General features: G+C 33.8%; 1 protein-coding gene across 1 annotated transcript in view; it reads left to right on the top strand.

Moving 5' to 3' along the window:
• Positions 1-26,443, top strand: part of pcdh15a (protocadherin-related 15a) — a 274,694-nt gene that overhangs the window by 78,084 nt on the left and 170,167 nt on the right. The window contains 2 exon segments of the mRNA XM_051125245.1: positions 9,104-9,118; positions 9,324-9,389. Coding sequence (XP_050981202.1) covers positions 9,104-9,118; positions 9,324-9,389 — 81 coding nt within the window.

Raw genomic sequence — 26,443 nt, 5'->3', positions numbered from 1 at the left:
CAGAGTCAAATATTCCACTTAAACTACTGTTACCACACCTCAAGACATTGTTCAAATGATGTATTGCAAGACACTTTGTCCCTAAAACGCTCTTGCGAGTAGGACTAATTTCTTGTGCATCTCATTTCAAGCCTTCATTGCTAATTCCAAAATGTCCTTTTAGAGCTAGTAATGGTTTGAGCCATTGATAATGCAACTATTAATGCAGCCATTAGAAAGAGACAGAGAGAGATGTGTGTGAATTAACTGAGTCTGTGTGTCTATCAACAGTGTTCAGAAATAGTGTCTCTCTTAATAGCGTAACTGTAAGTTTAACTGCTTCAAGAACAGCGAGTTGCCACCTCCATGCTGAGAATTGTCATGTAGCTTTTCAGCAGCGAAACTGTTTTATTAATGAAGTTGCGAGGCTGCGCTGACAATAAGTTTCTGTGCATGTGTGTTTCCATGTATGAATCAGAATTTGAAAGATTTTTAAATGTGAAATATTTTTAATGTTCTTTTGCATTACAGACTAAACAGAGCTATTAAAGCTCATGTGACTAAGTATCTGTTGCTGTTAAGTAGTAAGTCATTGAGACACAAATGGGACACAAATTACATCGTGTCCTGAGAATGACCCACCTTTGGCTCTCTCACATGCTGTTCATCCCACTGTCACGTCTTTTAATAGACTTTTCGCTTTGCAGCTGATTGCCATGTATGAGTGTGAATCATCCGACTATGATCCGGAGCAGTGAAAATGCGTTCTGTTGTTTCTGGCTTCATGATTGATCATGCTCTTTCTAGCCATGTTAACTCCAGACCTCAACCTATAGCTTTTGCTTTTAGCTTTTCAGGATTTGCTCTGGCCCTTCAGATAAGTGGATCAAGCCGTAAGCTGCTTTGCTCTGTGTGTTTGTGTGTGTGTGCTGTTTACACACTCAGCAGTTTGTCCAAATTCTGCAGCCAAAATCATGTGACATCAGTTAATAGAATGAAATGTGCAGACAGTGGGAATTGAAAGCTGCAAGGTGGTCTTTGTGTGTATAGTACATGGAGGTAAATTGTTCTGCGAGTTTGTTGTGAATCATCATTTAGGACGTCAGTAGCCACATTTGCTTTAACTGTCATCTAAGACGTTCATGTCTTTTTTTCTTCAGTTGAAAAGAATATAGTGAACTTAAATGGGAATCAGCGGGTTGAAGGTCCAAGTTGCAGTTTTAAATGCAGTATATGTATTGTAACTGAGCCATTTTTAGCTGGTTTTGCTCAGGACCCAGATTTTACATTGGGTTTCAGACTACAATTACATTGAAATGTAAACAAAAGACGTCCTTCATCAACTATTGAAATCTATTATTATTACCATTAACTGCACAGGCATGTTAATATAAAAATGTAATTAATTTATTAAAATCTACAAATTGATTTTTTTTTGCCAGCGTATCATATTTGATGCATCAGGCACATAGAGTAAGATATAGTGAGAATATGGAGTTCTCGAGGAGGGAAAAAAAAACACCTGAATTTTATTCAGTAGCCCAAATTTAGCAAAAATATGCAATTTGGTGCAGTTGCTTAAATTTACAGCGGGTAAAATAAGTATTGAACACATCAACATTTTTCCTGGTAAATATATTTCTAAAGGTGCTTTTGACATTTTTCACCAGACGTAGATAACAAACCAAACAATCCGTACATACAAATAAAACAAAACAAATCATTTCAGAAATTAAGTTATGTGTAATAAAATGGAATGACATGGGTGAAAAATAAACTACTGAAGTTTGTTACTTTGTACAAAAGCCTTTGTTGGTAATGACAACAATGACAGCTTCAAGACACCTCCTGTATAGTGAAACTAGTCGCATACGTTGCTCAGGTGTGATTTTGGCCCATTCTTCCACAGAGAATTCAAATCTTGAAGGTTCTTTGGGCCTCTTCTGTGAACTCTGATATTTAGTTCTTATTTTCTATTGATTTAAGTCAGCGGATTGGCTGGGCTATTCTAGCAGCTTTATTTTCTTTTTCTGAAACCAATTGAGATTGTGTTTGGAATTATTGTCTTACTTAAATGTCCATCCTTGTTTCATCTTCATCATCCTGGTTCTGTAGGTGTTGGGACTGAACCAGCTAATATTAATTTCCACTGAGAAGGGGCAGGATTGCTTTCTAATTACTGGTAGATTTCAGCTGGTGTCTTCGCTTTCCATGCCTTTTGCACCTACTTTTCTTCATGTGTTCAATACTTTTTTCCTATGTCATTCCATTTTATTACACATAACTTAATTTATGAACTTATTTGTTTTGTTATCTTTGTATGTATGGATTACTTGCGTTGTTACCGACATCTGGTGAAAATTTCAAGTCAACAGCACCTTTAGAAATACATTTACTGAGAAAAATGGTGACGTGTTTAATACTTTTTTTACCTGCTGTATACAGCCAAAATTAAGATGAAAATCTGATTGTATTTTTCTCCATATAGTGGACTTCAATGGTGCCCAGTGGGTTGAAGGTGAGGTGCAAACTGTAGTTTCAATGCAGCTTCAAAGGGCTCTACACAATCCCAGCCAAGGAATAAGGGTCTTATCTAGCAAACGATTGGTCATTTTCTAAAAAAACAAAAAACAAAAAACTGCCATTTGCCCTTTCAACCGATTGGGCATCATTGAAGTCCACTATATGGAGAAAAATCCTGGAATGTTCTCCTCAAAAGCCTTAATTTCCTTTCGACTGAAGAACGAGAGACATGAAAATCTTGGATGACATGGAGGTGAGTAAATTATCAGGATACCCTGATCCCCACAATATGGAGAAAAATCCTGGAATGTTTTCCTCAAAAACCTAAATTTTAATTCAGCAGTGAACTTATCCTTTAAGTTGCATTTTGCTATTTGTGTTTGACATTGTTTTTTTCCCTGATCCTATTGGAACAGGCCCATGACCCATTTTTGGGCCGTGACTGACCCGTTGAATCCCACAGTCTAAGCTGTTATCATTGCTGTTTGCGTATGTGAAAGTAAGACAGATGAAGTCTTGCTCACTGTCTGTCTCTTGACTTACAGAGCCATGTGACGTTTCCTGTCCCCTCCTTTAATTAAAAGTCTCTCTTTGCTTTTGACATCACAAAAGTCATCCTTAGTAAACCTCTGCTCTGTCCTGAGACTCTAAAAGGCAGGGCGGCAGAGAATATTCTTCTTTAAGTGGTTAACTAAAAGCATTTGGGGTGTAGAAAGCTACTAGAGTAAACAGAGCTTACAGAAGATGAGCTGCTGTTTGATGCTGGGTAGAAGTGCGTCTGTGCCCTAGTTGCTCTGTTGAGTTGGTGTCTATCAAAGGAGCCACGGAGCCTCTTTTCTCCTCAGCAGATGGAGACACGTGTTCTAATTGCAGCAGAAGTGGGCTAGATCTTTCATAGTGAACTTAGAAAGGAACGGGAGTGCATAGGTCCCGCAGAAGCCTTCTGCGTGATTTTTTTTAAACAAAAGAGCAAAATGAGCATTCTAGTGGGATAAGGTCATATTACAGTTATTTAATGAGATGTTTAGTTATTTTATGTGTTAATTCTGTAACCCGCAGACATTTACAGTAAAAATAAAGGCTCTCAATTGGAATATGGTTCCATGAAGGACCTTTAAAGGAATAGTTCACCCAAAAATGAAAATTCTATCATTAAAGGAGAAGTCCACTTCCAGAACAACAATTTACAAATAATTTACTCACCCACTTGTCATCCAAGATGTTCATGTCTTTCTGTCTTCAGTCGTAAAGAAATTATGTTTTTTTAAGAAAAAATTTCAAATTTTTCTCCATATAAAGGACTGATATGGTGCCCCAATTTTGAACTTCCAAAATGCAGTTTAAATGTGGCTTCAAACGATCCCAAAATGCAGTTGTAAACGATCCCAGCCGAGAAAGAAGGGTCTTATCTAGCGTACAGATCTGTTATTTTAATAAAAATAATACAATTTATATACTTTTTAATACCAAACGCTCATCATGTCTTACTCTGCCTGGAATGTTTTTTTGCAATTCATGACAGTTAGGGTATGTCGAAAAACTCCCATCTCATGTTCTCCCTCAACTTCAAAATCGTTATCGCTGTTTTACTTTTTTTGTTAAGGGTGTTTGATCTTCTTTGCATGTTCACTTTGCAAAGACTGGTTCGGAACTTCTGCAGTGATGTAGGATGATTTTGAAATGATTTTTGAAGTTGAGAGAGAAAATACGGTCCGAGTTTTTCGTCAAGACCCTAACTGTCTTGAGCCAGAACACACAGAGCTCAGGGAGAGAAAGGCAAGACGAGCGTTTGAGATTAAAAAGTATTTAAATTGTATTTTTTTAATGAAAATAACCGGACGTTTCGGCAGATAAGACCCTTCTTCCTCGGCTGGGATCGTTTACAGCCGCATTTGGGATGTTTGAAGCCGCATTTAAACTGCATTTTGGAAGTTTAAAATTGGGGCACCATAGCAGTCCATTATATGGAGAAAAATGCAGAAATGTTTTCCTCAAAAACATAATTTCTTTATGACTGAAGAAAGAAATACATAAACATCTTGGATGACAAGGGCATGAGTAAATTATATGTGAATCTTTTTTTTTGGAAGTGGACTTCTCGTTTAAATACTCACCCTTATTTCGTTCCAAACCCGTAAGACTTTCCATCTTCTTTGGAACACAAATTAACATGTTTTTACTGAAATCCAAAAGCTTTCTGACCCTATTTTTGTAATTTCATAAAATTAAGGTTGAACCACTAATGTCACATGGACTGTTTTACTGATGTCCTTGATACCTTTCTGAGCCTTGAACAGGTCAGTTGTGCTGCTGTCTATGCAAGGTCAGAATGCTCTTGAATTTCATCAAAATATCTTAATTTGTGTTTTGAAGATGAACGGGTTTGGAACAACATCAAGGTGGGTAGTTAATGACAGTATTTTAATTTTTGGTGAACTAACCCTTTAATAAGGCGAGACACTGAAGGTGAATTGGGTAAAAAAAAAAAAAAAAATGTAACTATCAGTTATCGCTTACCCAGTAGATTGATTACACTGATAATTGCAACTTTTTTTGTATCACAAGTTTTCAAAAATGTTAGTTTGAAACATGCAAATGAGGCATTGTTTAATTAAATACGCACTAATTCACATAACTTTTTAGTACAAAAATCTAAACACTGGATGAAGTCAGTTTCAAAATTCTTGTTTTATTTTTTTAACATATTACAGTCAAATGTTTTTACAGAGGGAATTTTCAGTGTCTCATTTTGTCACTCCAATTTAGAAAATATTTAGAACAGACAGAAAACAATATATTTTTCAATTTTTTTTTTCTTGGGGAATAAAATGTTGCATATAATCAAGCAAATTATATATGAACAAATCCCTCTGTAAAAACCTTCAGCGTATAGACAGGAATAAACATGTAAAGTTTGGTGTGTAAGTGTTACTGAAGTGGAGATTTATGGCTAAGTGTAGAAGAAAAAGCTCATTTTGGGAAAACAGCCTTTAAAAATATGTATTGTAATTGAAATCTATTGACACAAATAGATAAAGTGCTGTAAAAGAAACACTTAACAGTGTCTTTTGGATGTCTTATGAAAAACCAAAAAGTCCAAAATCTCAAACTTGACAGGTGCATAAAAGTGTTTTTGAAACCCTTAAAACCTTAAACCTTAAAAATCCCTTAAAAACACATGGAACCTTCCAATGCACAAAAGCTTCTTTAGGTTTTTAAAATGTTCTTCATACTAAAAGAGAGAGCTGTTAAAAGGTTTTTCAGGGAACCAAAAATGGTTCTTCTATAGCATCACTGCAAAAACTACCATTTGGAAACTTTATTTTTAAGTCTGTATGGAAAACTGCTGTCAATCTTTTTGGATTTGCAGTGGTTTTACATATACTGTATTGACAAGGTCATATTTATTATTCCATATATTTTTTAATTATTTTCTTGAAGTTCAATTATAATATTAATGAATGTTTCTTGGACGAAAAAAACTAGTTTAATTAATTTTTTAATGACCATTTTTCAGTCTTTCTATGACCTTTAGAATCAAACAGACCATTTTTTCTGCTGTGCCTTTAAGACTTGTATGCAAATGGCCTATTTGCATGTGAAACAAGCAACAGAGCTTACAGACTTTTCTCAGCTGTTTTACTGCTTTTCGTAGACCATCTTGTTCAGATGAGGATTTTATTTTATTTTATTTTATTTTAATACTATGTTTTTTCCTTTTAATATTAATTTTTAAGAGAACAAGGGAAATTTTAGCTGACACCCACACAAGATGCTGAATTTAGAATGACAGGAAAAGGAATTTACTGAATTATAATCCAAAGATACTGAATATAGTCACAGAGATTTCATTAGTTCAACAGTTTATTATTTATGCATATTGATTTTCTGAACTATTCTGTACTGTACTTTATGTACAGGTAAAGAAAGTATGTATACAATTTATTTATTTATTTATTTATTTATAAATAATTACAGCATATATACATATATACAGCGTATATATACATACATATATACATATATAGGACTATGGAATTTTGTAATATACTTATTTAATATTAAAATTATACAGCAAATAAATTCACTATTTATGTATTATGTTTTAATTTTTTTTTATAATTTACAATATAATTTGTTATATTTACATTTAGTAATTAAGCAGAGGCTTTTATCCAAAGTTACTGTGTATAACTGTTTTTCTACTTTGTCTTGTTCAAAAGGGGATTTTAAGTCCTTTATTTTATTTTATTTTATTTTATTTTATTTATGTTAAAACTTTATTTTTTTCCTTTTAATATTAATTTTTAAAAGAACAAGGAAAATTTGTTCTTGCATGATACGATCACTTTAATGTTGTATGCACTGCTGTAACAAATCCTATAGCTCCATATAAGTGCATACATTTACATTTATTTATTTCCTAGAAGCTATTTTGCAAAGCAACATGCAGTGCATTCAGGGTATATATTTTGTCAGTATGTGTGTTTCCCCCAATCAGGCAGTGCAGTGAGACTTCATGAAACATGTGGTTTACTGAAATAGACCAGCAGCATAGAGAATTTCACTGTGTCTGCCCAAACAGCTGTAATGGATTCTGCTTCTACAACTTCTCTGCTTTTCCATGAGTGTTGAGGCCATTTACCTTTATTTGGGTAATAGATAGCGAGGTTGTAACCTGTTGGGTTTTATCATGATAGATTACCATATGCAGTTCCGTTCAGAACTCAAAACCGAACCTTACTATAGTTTACGGTCAGTGTATTGGATCTATTCCTAATTTGGAATCAAAGTCATTGTGACTGACTTTAAAATAAATGCTTTTGTATCGAATTGAAAGCCAGTGAATTGAATCGATTCGCTGTTGGCTCAAATATTCACACCCCTAGTTGATCAGGATAAAAGCTTGAGGCGATCAATATTTAATGGGAAGAAAATCTCCTGCTTCTCACCTGCCAACTGGTGTGAGTTGCGTAAGAAGAGTTAGGCAACATACGGTAAAGGGGGAACCTTATCTGCTGTGTGTGTGTATCCTCTGGCATCTCTTGCCCTCATGACTCAGTGTGTAAGGTGATTCGCTTCAGACACTTACAGCTAATTGATGTGTGGGTGACATCTCTGATGTGTGTGTCTGTGTGTGTGAGGCTGCTGTGTCATGGTCTCTCAGTGAAAGATGGCTGCTACTGTAACAAGGTTGGGTAACATTCAGAATTGCTCTCTTCCAGTTCCTGAGACTGAATGTGAATTCAGTTGACATCCACACAGGATGCTGAACCAGAATGACAGGAAGAGGAATTTACTGAATTGTAATTCAAAGATACTGAATATAGTCACATAGATTTCATTAATTTTAACTGTTTATCCACAATTGTGATTATTTATGCGCATTGATTTTCTGATACTTAGAATGATCCTGTACTGTATTTTAAGTACCGGTAAAGAAATTATATATACATTTTATTTATTTATTTAAATTTATTACGGCATATATAGGACTATGGAATTGTGTAATATACTTATTTAATATTAAAATGATATAGCAAATAAATTCACAATTTATGTATTGATTTATTGATTTATTGATTTATTTATTACGGCATATATATAGGACTGTGGAACAGTGTACTTATTTAATATTAAAATGATATCGCAAATAAATTTACAATTTATTTATTTGTTTATTAATTCATTTATTATTTATGTTTTAATTTTTTGTATAATTTACAATTATAATTTTTTATATTTACATTTAGTAATTGAGCAGAGGCTTTTATCCAGTTACTACATATATTAAATATTTAAAATATTATTAAAATATTAAAATATGATTAATATGAATATGATTAATATGAAATAATTATATTAGAAAATTCCGAAGTCATATATATATATATATATATATATATATATATATATATATATATATTTAGTTATTATTATTATTATTATTATTATTATTACTATTAGTAGTAGTAGTAGTAGTATATAAAAAATATATTTTTTAAAAACATTTATATATATATATATATATATATATATATATATATATTTTTCTATTAATATATATTTACGTTATTCAGTTAGCAGTATAGCAAGATTATAAAAATGAATTTATTTATAGCCTATATGTAGGAATTAGAAATTTTCTAATATACTTAGATTCACTATTTATTTATTTGTTAGTTTTTTTGTTTACTTATTTATAATTAATTCATTTACTTATTTAGAATCAATTTATTTATTTATTGTGCCAGGAATTCTAGATCTAATCATATACAAATGGGAATGAACTATGGAATTTTCTTTTATATTTACATTTAGTCATTTAGCAAAGGCTTTTATCCAAAGTTTTTTTAAGAAATGAGGAAATGCATGATTAAATATCTTTGAATTTCATTTCATTTTAATTCTACTTCTTTATTTCTGCATTATTTTTCCTCAAATTCAAGAACTGGATTGGAATTTAAAAGCACTTTTAGTTCAGTTCTGAATGGCGCGCAACCCTGTGCTGTTTATCTCTCTCAGGCTGTCTTTCTTCTCATATGTATCTTTCCTTCTCTTCTTTTCTTTTCTCACTGCTGCTGACACTAACGTCCCTCAGACTGGCACTATGAGGGTAAGATTGCTTTCTTTCCTCTACCACATCATGAGAGGCTTCTCACTTCTCTTTCTATGACTCCACTTATTCACCCAATAAAATCATTTAACACTGCTGTATTCATCATGTAGTGATGTAGTGAGATATGAAAGATGTGTTGTGATGAATGTGATGGCCAATTTGAGTCTCACTGTATTTCTCTTACTTTCTGTTTCTGACACAGAGTGTAAGTTGTCACGGTCGGGTCCACCTGCCACTATCGTCACCATTGATGAGGAAAGTCCAAATGGTAAGTATCTCTGGCCTCTCTCTTCATGATGAATCTGAAGCATGCTGCTGCTTCCTGTGAGCGGTCTGGTCTGCTATTGATCGAAGTTTGGCAGGTGGCTTGTTATAACGTTCATTTAATTTTCTGTGGTGTAATTCAAGATTTCCCTGCTGGGGTTTACAAAGCTCTTGGGGTTCATGAAGATTGTGATAGAAATCTGAAATGATGAAATTAAATGAAAATGTACACTACCGTTTAAAAGTTGTTAAGGGGTTGGTAAGATTTTTTAAATGTTTTAGAAAAAAAGTCTCTTATGCTCACCAAGGCTGCATTCATTTGATCAAACGTACAGTAATATTGTGAAATATTATTACAATTTAAAACAACTATTTTCTATTTTAATATATTTCAAAATGTAATTTACTCCTGTGATGCAAAACTGATTTTTTTTTTCTTCAGTGTCACATGATCCTTCAGAAATCATTCTAATATGCTGATTTGCTGCTCAAGAAACATTTCTTATTATTATCAGAGTTGAAAACTATGACGTGTCTAAAAAAATCTATTAAAGTCTTAATATTTGGAGAATAAAGTTGAAATTACAAGAATAAAGTTGAAATATTACAAGAATAAAGTCAAAATGTTTTGAGAATAAAGTCAAAATATTTCGAGAATAAAGTCAAAATTATGAGAATTAATTTTTAGCAATCATGAGATTAAAATCTTTATATTTCAAGAATAAAGTAGAAATTATGAGAATTATGTCAAAATATTACAAGAATAAAGTCGAAATATTTCGAGAATAAAGCTGAAATATTACAAGAATAAAGTCGAAATTACTAGAATGAAATCGAAATGTTTTGAGAATAAAGTCAAAATATTTTGAGAATAAAGTGAAAATTACGAGAATTAATTTGTAGCAATCATGAGATTAAAGTCTTTATATTTTAAAAATAAAGTCAAAATGTTTCGAAAATAAAGATGAAATATTTCGAGAATAAAGTCAAAATATTTCGAGAATAAAGTCAAAATTATGAGAATTAATTTGTAGCAATCACAAGATTAATACTCTATTCTCGTAATTTTGACTTTAGTTTCTAAACATTTAGACTTTATTCTTGAAATATATCAACTTTATTCTCGTAGGATTTCGACTTTATTATTGAAACATTTCGACTCTGTTCTCGTAATTTCGACTTTATTCTCGAAACATTTTGAATCTATTCTCGTAATTTGGACTTTAGTCTAAACATTTGAACTTTATTCTCGAAATATTTCAACTTTATTCTCGTAGGATTTCGACTTTATTCTCGTAATATTTCAAATTTATTCTTGTAATATATCGACGTTATCTCAAAATATTACAACTTTAATCTCATAATCTTAGGTGTTTTTTTTATTTTTTAACGTGGCACTAAATCACTGTAGTAGGAAACAGTGTAAACCATGCCACGTTTTTCTGAATTTAAATTTTTTGCAACGATTTTTGTAACAATTTTAATCAATTTAATGCAACCTTGCTGAATAAACATATTATTTAAAAAATTATAAATTTATTGCACAAAAACATTGAATGGTAGTGTATATTTTTAGTGTGCAAAATTATGTTACATACAAAATATGAGTTGTAAAATTGCTTCCAGTCATTACAGATATAAATGATACCCAAAATCCTTCAGCATATAGAGGAGAGATATGCTTTTTCTAATGGATTTTCGTCTGAAAAATCATAAATCAGAACTCCACAGTCCCAAACCCTTCACTAGTGATTATCCTGAGCTATGACGTCAAATGCATCAGACAGGTAACATTATAAGTCCATTTCACGCTTTTAAGAGCTTTCCAAAAAGGAAATCGGTGCTGGTTAAACATCTGCCCATGAATTATTTGCAATTTAAATGTTGCAAAAGATGTATTCTGTCACAATACACAGCAACTCAACAGAGAAGGATAAATGGTGAATTTGCAACATCTACCAGCAGGGGCTACCTATGCTAGCTTGCTCAGTTGATTAAAAAGTTTGTATAATAATCTTAAAGGTGAATTTTCAGATGTTCATTTCAGTGTCAAACTAGCCTGATGTCATGCTGCAAGCTCGACAGACAGTTACCTGTTGCTTTCTTGACTGAAAATGTGTGTGTGTGAGTGTGTGTGTTTGTGTGTGTGGAGCCACAGATGGTGTTTTTGTGTTGGAGGCACGCTGGGGCCGTTTATCACATACAGTATCTGCGTGCAGGCGATGCTACGCCGCGTCATGCGTTTATAAAGGAGCCACTCGCCGCTGTAGTGCTCAACCGAGCGTTTGACAACACTGTCTGTTTGTTGATGTGACAGGTGTTGGCTACTACGTGCGAGTTTCCTGTGTTTCCCTCTTCAAATTTTTTTTTTCTCTTTTTTCCCTTCTCTTTCTCTCCCTCTCTTCTCTCCGCACATGCCGTGGGTCAGAGAGTTTGTTCAGCATCCGTGTGTTGACTCAGGAAAGTGCATCGAGGCAGAGGCCTGCTGGGAAATGTAGTCGGAGTAACAGGGAGCAGTTAAATGGATATTTTGCTCGGTCTGTTTATGTGTTTAAATAATTAGTTTGTTTTGAGTTTCTCGCTCTAGCAGAGTGTGATGAGGCAAAACAGCCAAAGGGACCCTCTGGGCCACTTAAGCAAAACAGGAACAAGTGTATCTGTTGAGGTACTGATACGAAAAGCAAAAGAGACAGACACATTTACCTGAATATTATTCAGGTGATGGTAATTCTGTTTCAGTGAATATTTTATTGCAGGCCTCCTCCAGTTTGACTGAAAAATGATGTTTGTATCAGCTCTGATGTCTGGCAGTGTTTGATTATGCGCCAAGGTTCAAAAGTAAGGATGCATGCAGATTTCTTCTTGCCCTGCCAATGTTTTCAGTGGTCCCAGCACTTTTTTAAAATTAATTTAAATGTTTTATTTCTCATATATTGTATGTTTATTGTTTTATTTTAAAATAATACATTTTATTTATTATTTAATGTTAATTATTATTATTATTATTATTTATATGTATTATTATTTAATATTATTATATTTTTTATTTAATAGTATTTTTTTCAGTATATTTAATAGTATATTTTATATCATTTTCAGTCTTCAGTGTCAAATGATCCTTCAGAAATCATTCTAATATGCTGATTTGCTGCTCAAGGAACATTTCTTATTATTATCACAGTTGGAAACGACAGTATGACGGCATTTTAGTGGCAAAAAAAATTTAAGTTATAATTTTTCAAGAATAAAGTCAAAATGACGAGAATAAAGTCAAAATATTTCGAGAATAAAGTCAAAATTATGAGAATAAAGTCGAAGTATTACGAGAATAAAGTCTAAATATTTTGAGAATAAAGTCAAATTTATGAGAATAATGTTGAAATTAAAAGAATAATGTGGAAACATTACGAGAATGAAGTCAAAATATTTTGAGAATGAAGCTGAAATTACGAGAATAATGTTGAGTTATTACGAGAATAGTTAATAGTATAGAATAATAGCATTATAGTTATTATTATAGAGTTTAAGATGAAGTTTTTAGAGTTTAAGAGTCATTTTTTATTTTAAAAAATAATTTTTGTTTTTTAATGTTTTTATTGCATTTTATTGTGTTAGTTGGCTGTATTTTTTTTTTACTTAAAGAATAACTTTTATTTATTATTTAATGTTTATTTTATATATATATATATATATAATATTTTTATTTAGTATATTTTCATTATATTTAATAGTATATTTTATATCATTTTCAGTCTTCAGTGTCACATGATTGTTTAGAAATCATTCTAATATGCTGATTTGCTGCTCAAGAAACATTTCTTATTATTATCAGAATTGGAAATGATGCCATTTAGTGCCACATAAAAAAAAGAAATCCAAGATTACGAGATTAAAGTCGAAAATTACAAGAGTAAAGTCAAAATATTTTGAGAATAAAGTCGAAATTACAAGAATGTCGAAATATTATGAGAATTAAGTCGAAATTATGAGAATAATGTTGAAATTACAAGTATAATATCTTTTACGAGAATAAAGTCAAAATATTTCGAGAATAAAGTCAAACTAACAAGAATAATGTTGAAATTACAAGAATAATGTGGAAATATTACAAGAATAAAGTTGAAATTACAAGCATTAAATCGAAATTACGAGAATAATGTCGAAATATTACGAGAATAGTTAATAGTATAGTATAATATCTTAATATTTATTATTATAGAGTGTAAGATTAAGTTTTGAGTTTATTGAGTCATTTTTTAAATTTTAAAAAATAATGTTTTTTATTATGTTATCATGTTTTTATTGTGTTTTATTGCATTAGTAGGCTGTATTTTTTATTTATTTATTTATTTTTTTACTTAATCAAAATAACCCAACTGCAGTTTGATTGAGATTAACTGGAATGCATAATGAAAAAACATGGTTTTTGAAAAAATTCAAAAATCAGTTTTTACAAATTTACTCTTTAAATATACACTACTGTTCAAAAATGTGGGGGTCAGTACATTTTTGTTAATGCAATTACATTTATTCAGCAAGGACATTAAGCTGGTCAAATGTGACAGTAAGACTTTTACATTGTCTTTGCTCATTGACTTTTACAAAAATCATATAAATGCTGTTCTTTTAATCTTTCTATTTATCAAAAAATCCTGAATATATATATATATATATATATATATACAGTTTTTTTAATCATAATCTTTTTTCAAAAAAACATAATTGTTTTTATTGTATTTTTAATCAACTAATTACAGTCTTTGTGAGCATAAAATATTAAAACAACAAATCTTAACACCCTACATTTTTAACATTTTTAATTTGTAGTGTATGTGTGTGTTTTATTGTTTGTTTGTTTTTTGTAACAAAGTAATCAATAAAAGCTGGATAGTATACCGTTTTTAATTATCCAGGAAACCTCAATACAGACATACATTAATATTGCACTTTTTCTGGAAAATCTTGCCATACAAGGCAAAACACTCCTGACTGGATTGTTTTGTCATTTTCAACCTATTCATATTGATGTTACCAAGGCTATCACAAGTCATTATTGCAATTTTACTTCTCTTTACATAACTCTGTGTATATCAGACAATATACATATTAATATGTATTATTGAGTCTTGTAGATGTATTTTTAAACTGAAATTAAATCTAACGAATGTTGCACATGACGTAAAAGTTTTTTGAAAGTACTTGTTTTGATACATGCTAAATTTAGTCTGCATATTTAAAAAGATTTGATGATGTGTGGTAGAACAGAAGTCAGAAGTCAGTTCATGCTTAGACTGAGATCTTTCTTTTTTGACTGTACTAAAGCATTAAAAAATACCTGCAGCAAAATAGACTGCAGCATTTCAATCAGTAGTTGTCAATTTTAGCCAATTTTGTGATGGTAGGCCAGGTACCCGAGAAGAAAATTGTGCATTTAAAGCAGGCACATAAAAACAGCAGCAACAAACAGGCCTATTGCATTTGCCTGGAACATTTTGTGTTGTGGTTTGAGTGAATAGTGCCAAAATTATGTCCATTTGGCAAAAAAAGCCTGCCAATTCCTTGAAATATGTCTTAGATGACAAAACCAAGCTGTGGAGTGTGTGCTGTGCTTAATGGAAGAGAAACACATACTGCAGTCGAATTGTTGTCTTGGTTTGGTCGTGGTGGCTTGTTTCGGAAAGAAAATGAAGCTGCTTGTAAAGTACTGACTAAATGGGCGAGAGAGACAGAGAGAAATTGCTTGTGGGAGGAAAAAGGAAAAGAGTCAGTATGAGATTATATAAACACTTGACATTTTGGATCAATTCAAATGCACTGAGATCTCCGCAGTCTGTGTTCTTCTGTATATGAGAGATACTTAAATAGATCCCGTATCAGAGACGATGCTTTTCATTAAAGGCCTCTGTATGTTTGGACTGATATCAGAGCACAATTGCTGTGGTAATACATTTGGCCTGAGCTTCTGGGTGTACTTTGATCCCAGCATCATAGACCAGTTATATCTGGTCATCAAAAGTGACCTATTTTAAGTATATCTCAAGGCATCTGAAATATTAGAGCCCATGTGAGCCCAGGGTCCTTCAGAGCTCTGCATGGTGAGATTTCAGTTCGGGCTTAGCTCAGAATTGCTTTACTGCTCGATTTAAGTTAAGATCAGGGTTTGACTATTATCAGTGCAAAAGCATAAATAATTTCCCTTCTGCTGCATAATCACTTGGGACTAAATAAAGCATGCATAGAAACTACAGTATGTTGAGTATTGTTTTAACTGATAGTGATATTTTAGGTTTGCCATGTGTTCTCAATATCCCATTCCATCATATGCCTTTAAAAAAGGCAGTTCCATAGTGACATCATTCAAAAGGAAGTGACATCATTTTGGAGGGAAATCAGCAGTACAAACACTAGTGAGTATCAGCAATGGATTTGATGAATTATTGAATGTTTTGTAGTATTAGTTAGTGTTCCTAGTCTAAAACATTTGATCCTGTTTCAAAGAATTACTGAAATTAGTATGGTGATATCAAAATAAATATCAAACTGTGTGGAGTTTAGTAAAAAGTTGATGTTCAGGGTTGTGTTTAGTTTTACCAGATCTTAAGTGTGTAAAGCTCCTTGATGCATGTAGATGGGGGATACAGGAAGGGAAAATGTGTTCTTTTTTTTTTTTTTTTTGACTTGGATGAAAGCTTTTTAAGTTCTCAAGAAGAACATTTTCTGTTGGACTTTCCATTAATGCTTTGATATTATTTGCTTTGATATTGATATTATTACCGGTTTATGTAAGTTAGCTGGATATCCCTAGAAAGGAGTCTACTTCTGAATTTCGGTGTTGTATCCAGACTTGTGTGCGTGTATGATGTCTTTGATATATTTAATGTGTATAATTATTTATTTACATACGTTTTTATATATTTTCGTAACTTAATGTAATGTAAACATTTGGTTGAAATAATGTTACATTGTCATTCAGTGTAGCACAATATTTATGCAAAAATTCAAACAACATGACTTGTACATATTAAAATATATAAAAGAATAAGGGAGCATATTAAATTGTATTGTGTTTAAATGAGTAAAAAAATTCTTACTGACAAATGGGCTAAACCTAGGATAGTGACAAATTTTAAAGATGTAGAATTACAATAATTAGTTTTTGGGGTGAAAGTAATCCGTCTATTAATGTCATAAATTGATTTTTGTAAATATGCCTGAAGATTGTTACACGGAATGACATTTCAACAATTTAAAGCAGTATTACACTTATTGTTTTTATGCTTAAACCATTTTTTGTCTTTGACACATATATACTTTAATAAATGTAGATGATATATTAAATATATATGATTCATTTTGTGATTCCAAAAAAATAAAGATTCTGCTTTGTTTTGTTACATCTTTATTTTTCGTATTTACTTATGATTTTTTTCTATAATATAATATAATATAATATAATATAATATAATAATTTACTACCTTACTACCCAAAAAGGTAGTAAGGACATTGTTAAAATAGTCCATGTGACTTCAGTGGTTCAACAATAATCCAAAAGATTAAAGATTCTGCTTTGGTATGTTTTCTTTTTTCCTTTTCTTTTTTTTTTAGTTATTGATGAAAAGAAATATGCTTTGTTACTGATTGAAAGAAGTTTTTTGCTCAGCCTTACTTATTTAAACCAGAATATACAGACGATGAACAGAGAGAGATGGACATTCTACATGGTACTCTTGTGAACGCACCAGAGACTGACATGGAAGAAAGAAATTCTTGAATAAAGTCTTTATTATTGTTTTCTTTGCACACAAAAAGTATTCTTACAGCTTTATAAGATTTCGATTGAACCACTGATGTCACATGGGACATTGGCCTTGAACGTGGTAGTTGCGTTGCTGTGTATGCAGGGTCCGAAAGCTCTTGGATTTCAAGAAAAATTAATAATAATTTGTGTTCCGAAGATGCAACAAGGACAAACAAGGGTCTTACAGGTTTGGAACGACATGAGGGTGAGTAATTAATGAAAGAATTTTCATTTCTGGGTGAACGACCCCATATAAAGCTATCTTTTGGAAGTTTGCTGCAACCCCAATGAAAAAACACCATTATAGTGGATGCAGAGATTGTGAAATAGTGATAGCACATCACGTCCTGAGAGGCACTTGTGTTTAGTATCAGGGTTTTGAGCACTGTGGGACTACATCAAAGTCACTTTCACATATGAAAACTGTTACACTGTCATACAATCAACTTTCTTCAGTAAAGAAATCACTGTTTTGCTACTCTCAGACTAGCACCAAAAGGTGAAAACTCTCTGATGTATTTTGCTAGAAATTACCTTTTATCAGCTGTGCCACAACTGTTATTTTGAAAAAAAATATTGAGGCACAGTGTACGCATGTTTGCTGCAGTGGCGAACGATTGCTATAAAATAATAGCATTGCCTTGATTACAACTTTTTTCTTACATAACATCAATATATAACTTTTCTGGCAAGCAATATTTTTCGGAATAGCACTGTGTGAGATATCAGATGTGTCTCTGTGACAGCCTCAGGCTCTGCAGACAACAAAAAATGACTTGAAGGCAGTATTGTCTTGGTGGATCAGAAGGCTGCCTGTTGGGTTTGGTGGACAGGATTTTGAAGATGTGGCAGTCAAATTCAGTTGCAGATGTTAGTTAACATCACTAACAGCAGCTTTAAGCCCACAAATTGCAAATGGACAACTGGTAGTTCTGTTTGTGCATTACTGTCAAGTGAAAAAAACATCAAAAGGCTGTGTGTGTTAAACTCTCCGTCTGTCTCGTTTTCTCATCGGAATTGAGGAGCAAATGTGTACCGGTCTCAGTGAGATCTGCCATCTTGACATCTAATGAACTCTATTTGGATGGTTATTTCATTATGTAGGAGTGGGATTTGGATGCCAGGGTCAGTGTGTTTAAGCTTAGTACTTTAAAACATGCTCTGTTTGTTCTGGAGCTCAGCGTAAGCTCTGTCTATATATAGTGGTGAGATGATACACTTAGTAAGTCTTGCTCATCCGCATTATTTGTTTGCATTGCATCAGCAGTGTTTAGTTCTAGTCTATATTTGCATATGTATGTCATCATTAATGCTATGAAAAGCATATGAATGAAAATGAAGTGTTTTTGGTGCTAAATCCAGATTATTTATGCTGCTCTCCTGTTGTTGTTTGTATTATTCGTCCTTACTTTACAGCTATAATGTTTGATCTCTATGATGAACACTCACCAAACTTTGCATGCATGAAAAGTCTGTGGCTAATTGCATTTTGTGTAATTTTGGGATGGACGGGATGTATGGTTGCCTAGCAACTAGCAGTTAAATTAGCAGTATTAAAGACATCAGCCACGTTACCACCTATAAGCTGGAGACTTAAAATTTCACATAGGAGTTCCTCTCATCACAGCAAACAAATTTACCAGGCCTAGATGCTGGTATATTAAAAAAAAAAGTGAATTTGTATGTAAGTTTTTGGATGAAGTCTAATAGAGCTGTATTTTTAACTGCATTTAACTCATGACACAATTTTTTAGTTAGGTGATTTTGAGTCTAGCATCGAGTTTATAGAACAAATAATTACATTTAACATTTTTGGAGATATGTTAATTAATTTTTGCATTTTAAGACATTAAATGTGATAAGGCCATGTGTCAGCCATGAATTTGACTCTTTGAAACATTTATTGCTACATAATATCTTTTGCATGCTATTCTTTATTTCAATGGAATATGCCTGAATCTGTTTCTGGTTTTATGTCTGTCTCTCTGGCAGCACTGCTAATGGGAACTGATGGTGAATATTCGTTCAGCTTCATCTCTGTGAACTGCAGACCTGCATTAGTATCCAAATGCTGTTTCTGGTCATTGGGACACTGTGTGTGTCGGCTGGATGTTCATTTACACACCCGTCAGGGGATATTTGTAGTTCACTTCACTTGGTGAAATCTGTTTGTTTGGAATGCCTTGCAACAACACAAAACACAGTTATAACTAGGGTCGCAAAAAAGTGGAAAATTTCCAGTAAATTGAATTGAATCACAAGTTTGTGAATCAGAATCAAAGCAAATTGTGAACTTTGTGTCAAATCCCAGCCCTCAGTGTTTCGCACAGGATTTTGTGAGACTTGTGGCGGCAGGTAATGTCACATATTAATTTGCATATTTATGACATCATTGCATCAAGTTTGTGTTCAGATGAGTTTTGGCACTTCAGATCTGTCCTACTCTATGAACTGTCACATACTGTAATATAACTAAATCACATTATATTTTCTGTTGTCATACATAAAACAAGTATAAATAGTAAACACGACCCATTAATACTACGTTAACCAGGAATCACTCTCACTAGAGGCTATTCCTTAAATCCTGATTTATAATCGTGACATCGTCTGATTAAATCAATATACATCTAACTCAGGGGCGTCATGCACTCATTATTTTACTAGAAAACGACTATATGCAATGGTTTTGGCTATATTACTGTTTTGTCTCATTCAGCACACTGCCTGCATCTGAGTAACAAACTATGAGCATATTAAAGTGCTCCTATTATGCCTTTTCAAATATGATCTTTCATGCAGTGTGTCATGTAGCTGTATGTGAACATAAATCTGCAAAGTTGTGACGCCGACAGTGCACGATAAATAAAGTTATTGTCTATCAAAAAAAAGAGTCAGCTCACAATTGCCTGAACGAGTCGTCAGGAATTCAAATCTTATTCTGTTGCATAATGTCTGCCCACGTTCTACGTCACAAACAACGTGCCTGCCCACAAACACAGTAAAATTTCCATGTGGTTTACGTCATGTTGAGAAGACGCTGTATCCTACGCTGTAGAGTAAATTTGTTTTATATTCACTTCCAAAAGATGCATCTACAAAGATTGTATTTTCTAGTGATCGTTCAAAATCGTAGTTGTGTATGTTATGTTGTATAACAACCCTGCACATGTCTTGCTGACCGGGTACACTGTAAAAAATAAAAAACACAATTTGCTGAGTCAGCTTAAAATAGTTTGTTATGCTGCTGCCTTAAAATTTTAAGTTCAGTCAACTAAAATTTGTTTATTCAACTTGAAATGTTAAGTTGTACTAAGTAACAACTTAGATATTTGTGTTTGCTAAACTTAACAGATGGGTAAGTAACCCAGCTGCCTTTAAATTTTAAGTTCATTCAACTCAAATATCTAAGTTGTCACTTAGTATAATGTAACATTTCAAGTTGAATAAACTTTTTTTTGAGTTGACTGAACTTAAAATTTTAAGGCAGCCAGGTTACAAATTATTTTAAGTTGACTCAACAAATTGTTTTTTACAGTGTAACTCACGTTTCTGTAGTTCTGTTGTTCATCTGTGGGCCCACTGTAGTCTAAAAATTTGTGATTGATGCAGCTTGACTCTCAGCTCTGTCTCATTAGTTGGAGTTATAATAAAGGATGGCGAATGAAGTGGCTTTCACACCAAATGCGGAATGCGCCGCACTATGAAACCCATTCATTTCAATTGCTTGCGCCGCGCAAGGACGGCTTGTTTCTGCGTTGATCAAAGCGAGTGAGTTCAAATGAGCTGAACTTTTGTTGCACTCTGAAGGGCTGAACCCAGCGGCCAGCGCAGCGCTTTCCGCGTTCGGTGTGAAAGCCGCTTAATGCATCATACATTGTTGAAGTTTACAACGCAGAGGTGTGCCCAGCTGCTTATATAAGCAAATTGCGAGCACTTTCCACGGTAGTCCATGCTAACTTGTTGATCAGCCACTTTAACCATTTCATTGTTCATAGTCATTCCGGCTTGAACTGGTAAAGTTAAATCGATGCCATCTTTTCTGATGTATTGAGTCCCAAGTCTCCAGGGCTGTCATTCAGTTACGGCAGTGGGTGTTTCGTTTTCTGACACGCGCTGTATGACTGCGCCATCTGACCAATCACAGCAGTGAGGGTTCACGGAAAATGGCATAATAGGAGCACTTTAATAGACGAATGTGGCGATCGATGTGGATATTGTGGTAGCTCGCCACAAATAAATCAACATATGGGAAACACTGGAGATTGTCTGTGGGAGTGTCGACAGTTCTTGAGCACACAGAATGAGCAGTAGCCTACGAAAACAGGTAGGACGAAGGGAGATTTTCCTCTAGTTAATAGATTGCGGATGGTTTCATTATCTCGGGCGGATAAAAAAGTGTGAGAGGATAATAATAGTAAACAAAAATCAAAAATGTGTCACAAAATATACCTAGGTAAAGTCTATGGGCCTCATTTATCAATCGAACGTAGAAATGAGCTCAGATCCGTGCGCACAAATCAACTTACGACAGAGTTTACGTGTCATTCATGAAACATTTGTATGCTGCCAATCTCATCGTACGAATGATTGTACGTTGATAAATGTGGCGGCTGAAAACAATCGGCATTTAAGTATCACACCCCTAAAAACACCCAGATTTAGAAGCCTTGCTCCTAGAGTTTACGACTCTGATCTTACTCTAAATACATGCTTTAACCTTATATTTGCAAACAAAAGCATTAATTTATACAGTATGTATATTAAATACCATTTGATATAACGAAACATTTATAAACATATATTTAGTTCTACTTAATTCACAACAAACTTTACATTGAACGGTATTACAGAACAAAAAAGGAAAAATGACTAGCTATAAAATTTTATATTAAACTAGTAAAACAAAAATTAGACTAGCGAATACAGAACACAAACGTTGAGCTAAAATGAATCAATAAGTAAAGCGAAACTCAACGGCATTGGGCTCACAAGCCTTTCTCATTGACATCTTTCCATTTTTGCCATGTAACATTTGGTTGCTAAACTATTATCCATGATGTTGTTGAAATGCAAAAAAAAATAATAATAATAATTAAAATTTAGACATTAAAAGAAAAAAAAAAAAAACTATTGTCCATGATGTAAACAAGTCTTTGTACTTCACTTGTGTTCCAATATCCACGTAAATCATCCTTTACATTTTACAACAGACCTTTTAAATTGAGCAGTGTAATTTTTATGTTTGGTTGACTGCATTTTAGTTTGATGAATGGCTGAAATGTCAAGCTAGCAACTTGCGTGTGAAATTTGTGTGTGTGCACGTGAGGCGCCTGCACGATTAGTTACATTTAATAAAGTAAATATATAACAAATAAAATGCATTAAGAGTGTCACAAAAAAGTGTCATGAAAGTGGCCTGTACTTGTAGCAGAGTTTTTTTCTTTTGTTAATCTGTTAATTATTTAAGAGAAATATATTTTGTGTAGGCAAGCCCTATTTATTTTATTCCTTTTATAATTTCTGTTTTTCTCCACTCATCAAAGTGCAGCAGGTGTGTGACGATGTGTGAATCCTCATGGTCTGTTGTTTATACTGCTATTTAGAACATTTGAACACAAATCAATTACAAATGTAACATACACATACACATTTATATGTATGTATTTGGCAAATGCTTTTAGTGCACATTTGCATTTTATCAGTTCTTGTTTTCCCTGGGAATCAAACCCATGCTGCTAGCGCCATGCTGTACTGTTTGAGGAAAGCAGTGAATTACTAATCATGATTGGCTTTGATGGTCTGTTTGTATGCCATGTAGTAATTAATGGTAAAGTTTTCTCATTTACTTGCTAACCTCTGTGTATATGTGCTTTAGAGTGGTCTTGTGTATTCAGTGGGGTTTTAAACTCAAAGTGACGTTTTAAAGCACAACACGTTTACAACCACTTTTTGTAAGAGACAGGCTAAATCTCTCCTGTGTGTGTGTATGTGTTTGTGTGTCTTCAGCGGCCCCTGCCAGGTCCTGGATGAAGGCCTGATTGATATCTCTCTGCTGGCAGGACAACATCTCTCTCTCCTCCTGCTCTGTTGTTATTTCCGTTCCTCTTTATTCTCACGAGTTTATTTCAGGAGTTCTGGACTCTTGAATCTCCTCTTTATGTTACAAAGGAAGCCCAATCTCACTTCTGAACAAATCACATCTAAATATATAAGCGACACTGGATTTGCATCTAACTGTGTAGTTTTTATTAGGTGTAAACAGACTTTTTGCCAGATTCAGATATTATGAAGCTATGAATAACTGTTTTGTTTGTTGTTGTTTTTTGTTCACGCTAAATGCCCAATATAGAATGCAATGCAAGACTATTTTAAAATCAGGCATTGAAACAGTATGATTTAATCTAAAATTAAATATCTATCTATCTATACAGTGTATATGCACTGCTGGTCAAACATTTGGGATCAGTAAGATTAGTAATGCTTTTTAAAGAAGTCTTTTATTTATGTGATTAAAAATACAAAAAACAGTAATATTGTGAAAAAATATTTCAATTTAAAATAGTGTTTTCTATTTTAATATATATTAAAATAGAATTTATTTCTGTGATGCAAAGCTGAATTTTCAGTATCATTACTTACATGATCCTTCAGAAATCATTCTAATGTACTGATTTATTATCAATGCTGGAAACAGTTGTGCTGCTTAATATTTTTTGGAACCTGTTACACTTTTTTCAGGGTTCTTTGATTAATAAAAAGTTAAAAAGATAGAATCAAAATAGAATCTTTTCTAACAATACATGTCTCTACTCTCACTTTTTATTAATTTAACACATCCTTGCTGAATAAAAGTATCAATTTCTTTCAAAGAAAGAAAGAAAGATAAAAATGACTGACCTTAAACTTTGAATGGTGGTATTGTTACAAAACATTTTCATTTTAAATAAATGCTGTTCTTTTTAACGTTTTATTTATCAACGAATCCTGGAAAAAATATCACAGGTTCAAGCACAACTGTTTCTAACATTGATAATAAATCAGCATATTAGAATGATTTCTAAAGGATCATGTGACACTGAAGACTGGAAGACTGGAGTATTGATGCTGAAATTCAGCTTTGCATCACAGAAATAAATTCTATTTTGAAATATATTTCAACAGAAACCCACTATTTTAATTTGCAATACTATTTCACAATATTACATTATTTTTTCCTGTATTTTAATTAAATAAATGTAGCCTTGATGAGCAGAAAAGACTTCTTTAAAAAGCATTAAAAATCTTACTGATCTCAAACTACAATGCCATTGTATACAGGTGCATCTCAATAAATTAGAATGTCATGGAAAAGTTAATTTATTTCAGTAATTCAACTCAAATTGTGAAACTTGTGTATTAAATAAATTCAATGCACACAGACTGAAGTAGTTTAAGTCTTCGGTTCTTTTAATTGTGATGATTTTGGCTCACATTTAACAAAAGCCCACCAATTCACTATCTCAACATGCCAATCAGTTAATCAACTCAAAACACCTGCAAAGGTTTCCTGAGCCTCTCAGTTTGGTTCACTAGGCTACACAATCATGGGGAAGACTGCTGATCTGACAGTTGTCCAGAAGACAATCATTGACACCCTTCACAAGGAGGGTAAGCCACAAACATTCATTGCCAAAGAAGCTGGCTGTTCACAGAGTGCTGTATCCAAGCATGTTAACAGAACGTTGAGTGGAAGGACAAAGTGTGGAAGAAAAAGATGCACAACCAACCGAGAGAACAGCAGCCTTGAGAGGCTTGTCAAGCAAAATCAATTCAAGAATTTGGGTAAACTTCACAAGGAATGGACTGAGGCTGGGGTCAAGAGCCACCACACACAGACATGTCAAGGAATTTGGCTACAATTGTCGTATTCCTCTTTCACAGACAACGTCAGAGGCGTCTTACCTGGGATAAGGAGAAGAAGAAATGGACTGTTGCCCAGTGGTCCTAAGTCCTCTTTTCAGATGAGAGCAAGTTTTGTATGTCATTTGGAAACCAAGGTCCTTGAGTCTGGAGGAAGGGTGGAGAAGCTCATAGCCCAAGTTACTTGAAGTCCAGTGTTAAGTTTCCACAGTCTATGATGATTTGGGGTGCAATGTCATCTGCTGGTGTTGGTCCACTGTGTTTTTTTTTGAAAACCAAAGTCACTGCACCTGTTTACCAAGAAATTTTAGAGCACTTCATGCTTCCTTCATGCACTGACCAGCTTTTTAAAGATGCTGATTTCATTTTCCAGCAGGATTTGGCATCCTGCCCACACCGCCAAAAGCACCATTGATGTGCTTGACTGGCCAGCGAACTCACCAGACCTGAACCCCATAGAGAATCTATGAGGTATTGTCAAGAGGAAAATGAGAAACAAGAGATCAAAAAATGCAGATGAGCTGAAGGCCAAGGTCGAAGAAACGTGGGCCTCCATACCACCTCAGCAGTGCCACAGACTGATCACCTCCATGCCATGCCGAATTGAGGCAGTAATTAAAGCAAAAGGAGTACTGAGTACATATACAGTAAATGAACATACTTTCCAGAAGGCCAACAATTCACTAAAAATGTTTTTTTTATTGGTCTTATGAAGTATTCTGTTACGCGGAGTGAGAGACGTGAGGCGAGCAGATCCATATGCGAGCTTTTATTGAAACTACTAGACAAAGACATGGTCGTACAGGCAGGGTCGAGACGGGAGCAGACAGGAATATCACAGGCAGTAGGAGAGAACAATCCAATAAACGAGAGCGAGAGACCAAAAGGCAGGCGGCTAGACAGTCCAGAAGAGATAACCAGGCGGGAGAACAAAACCAGGAACCAGGAACGAGGAAACTAGGAAACGCTAACAATAACAACAATACAATAATTCAACCAACCGTGAAGTGCACTGAGGAGGACCGGGGTTTTTATAGAACGCCTGATTGGTCACGGGGGCTGACGCAATCAGAGCGGTGGAGGATGGGAGATGCAGTCCGAGATGCAAAGTGACAGTCAGAGTGTGTAGGTGAGGTGAGAGTGACATCTGGTGGTGAGTGGACAACGGGACACCGACCAGATTCGTGACATAGCCCCCCCCCAAGGAGCGGCTTCCAGACGCTCCAACAGAATAACAGTCCAGGGGAGCGGTGGGGCGGGAGCGAGACAGGGCGAGGGCTGGAGGACCAGGTCCCTGCGGAGGGCCTGGTGATTGAGGCAGGACCGGCAGGGCAGGGGCCCACCAGGGTGGAGCTGG

Source organism: Labeo rohita, chromosome 13 (genome assembly GCF_022985175.1).
Source record: "Labeo rohita strain BAU-BD-2019 chromosome 13, IGBB_LRoh.1.0, whole genome shotgun sequence".
Lineage (NCBI taxonomy): Eukaryota > Metazoa > Chordata > Actinopteri > Cypriniformes > Cyprinidae > Labeo > Labeo rohita.
This window is presented reverse-complemented; position numbering and strand designations above follow the sequence as displayed.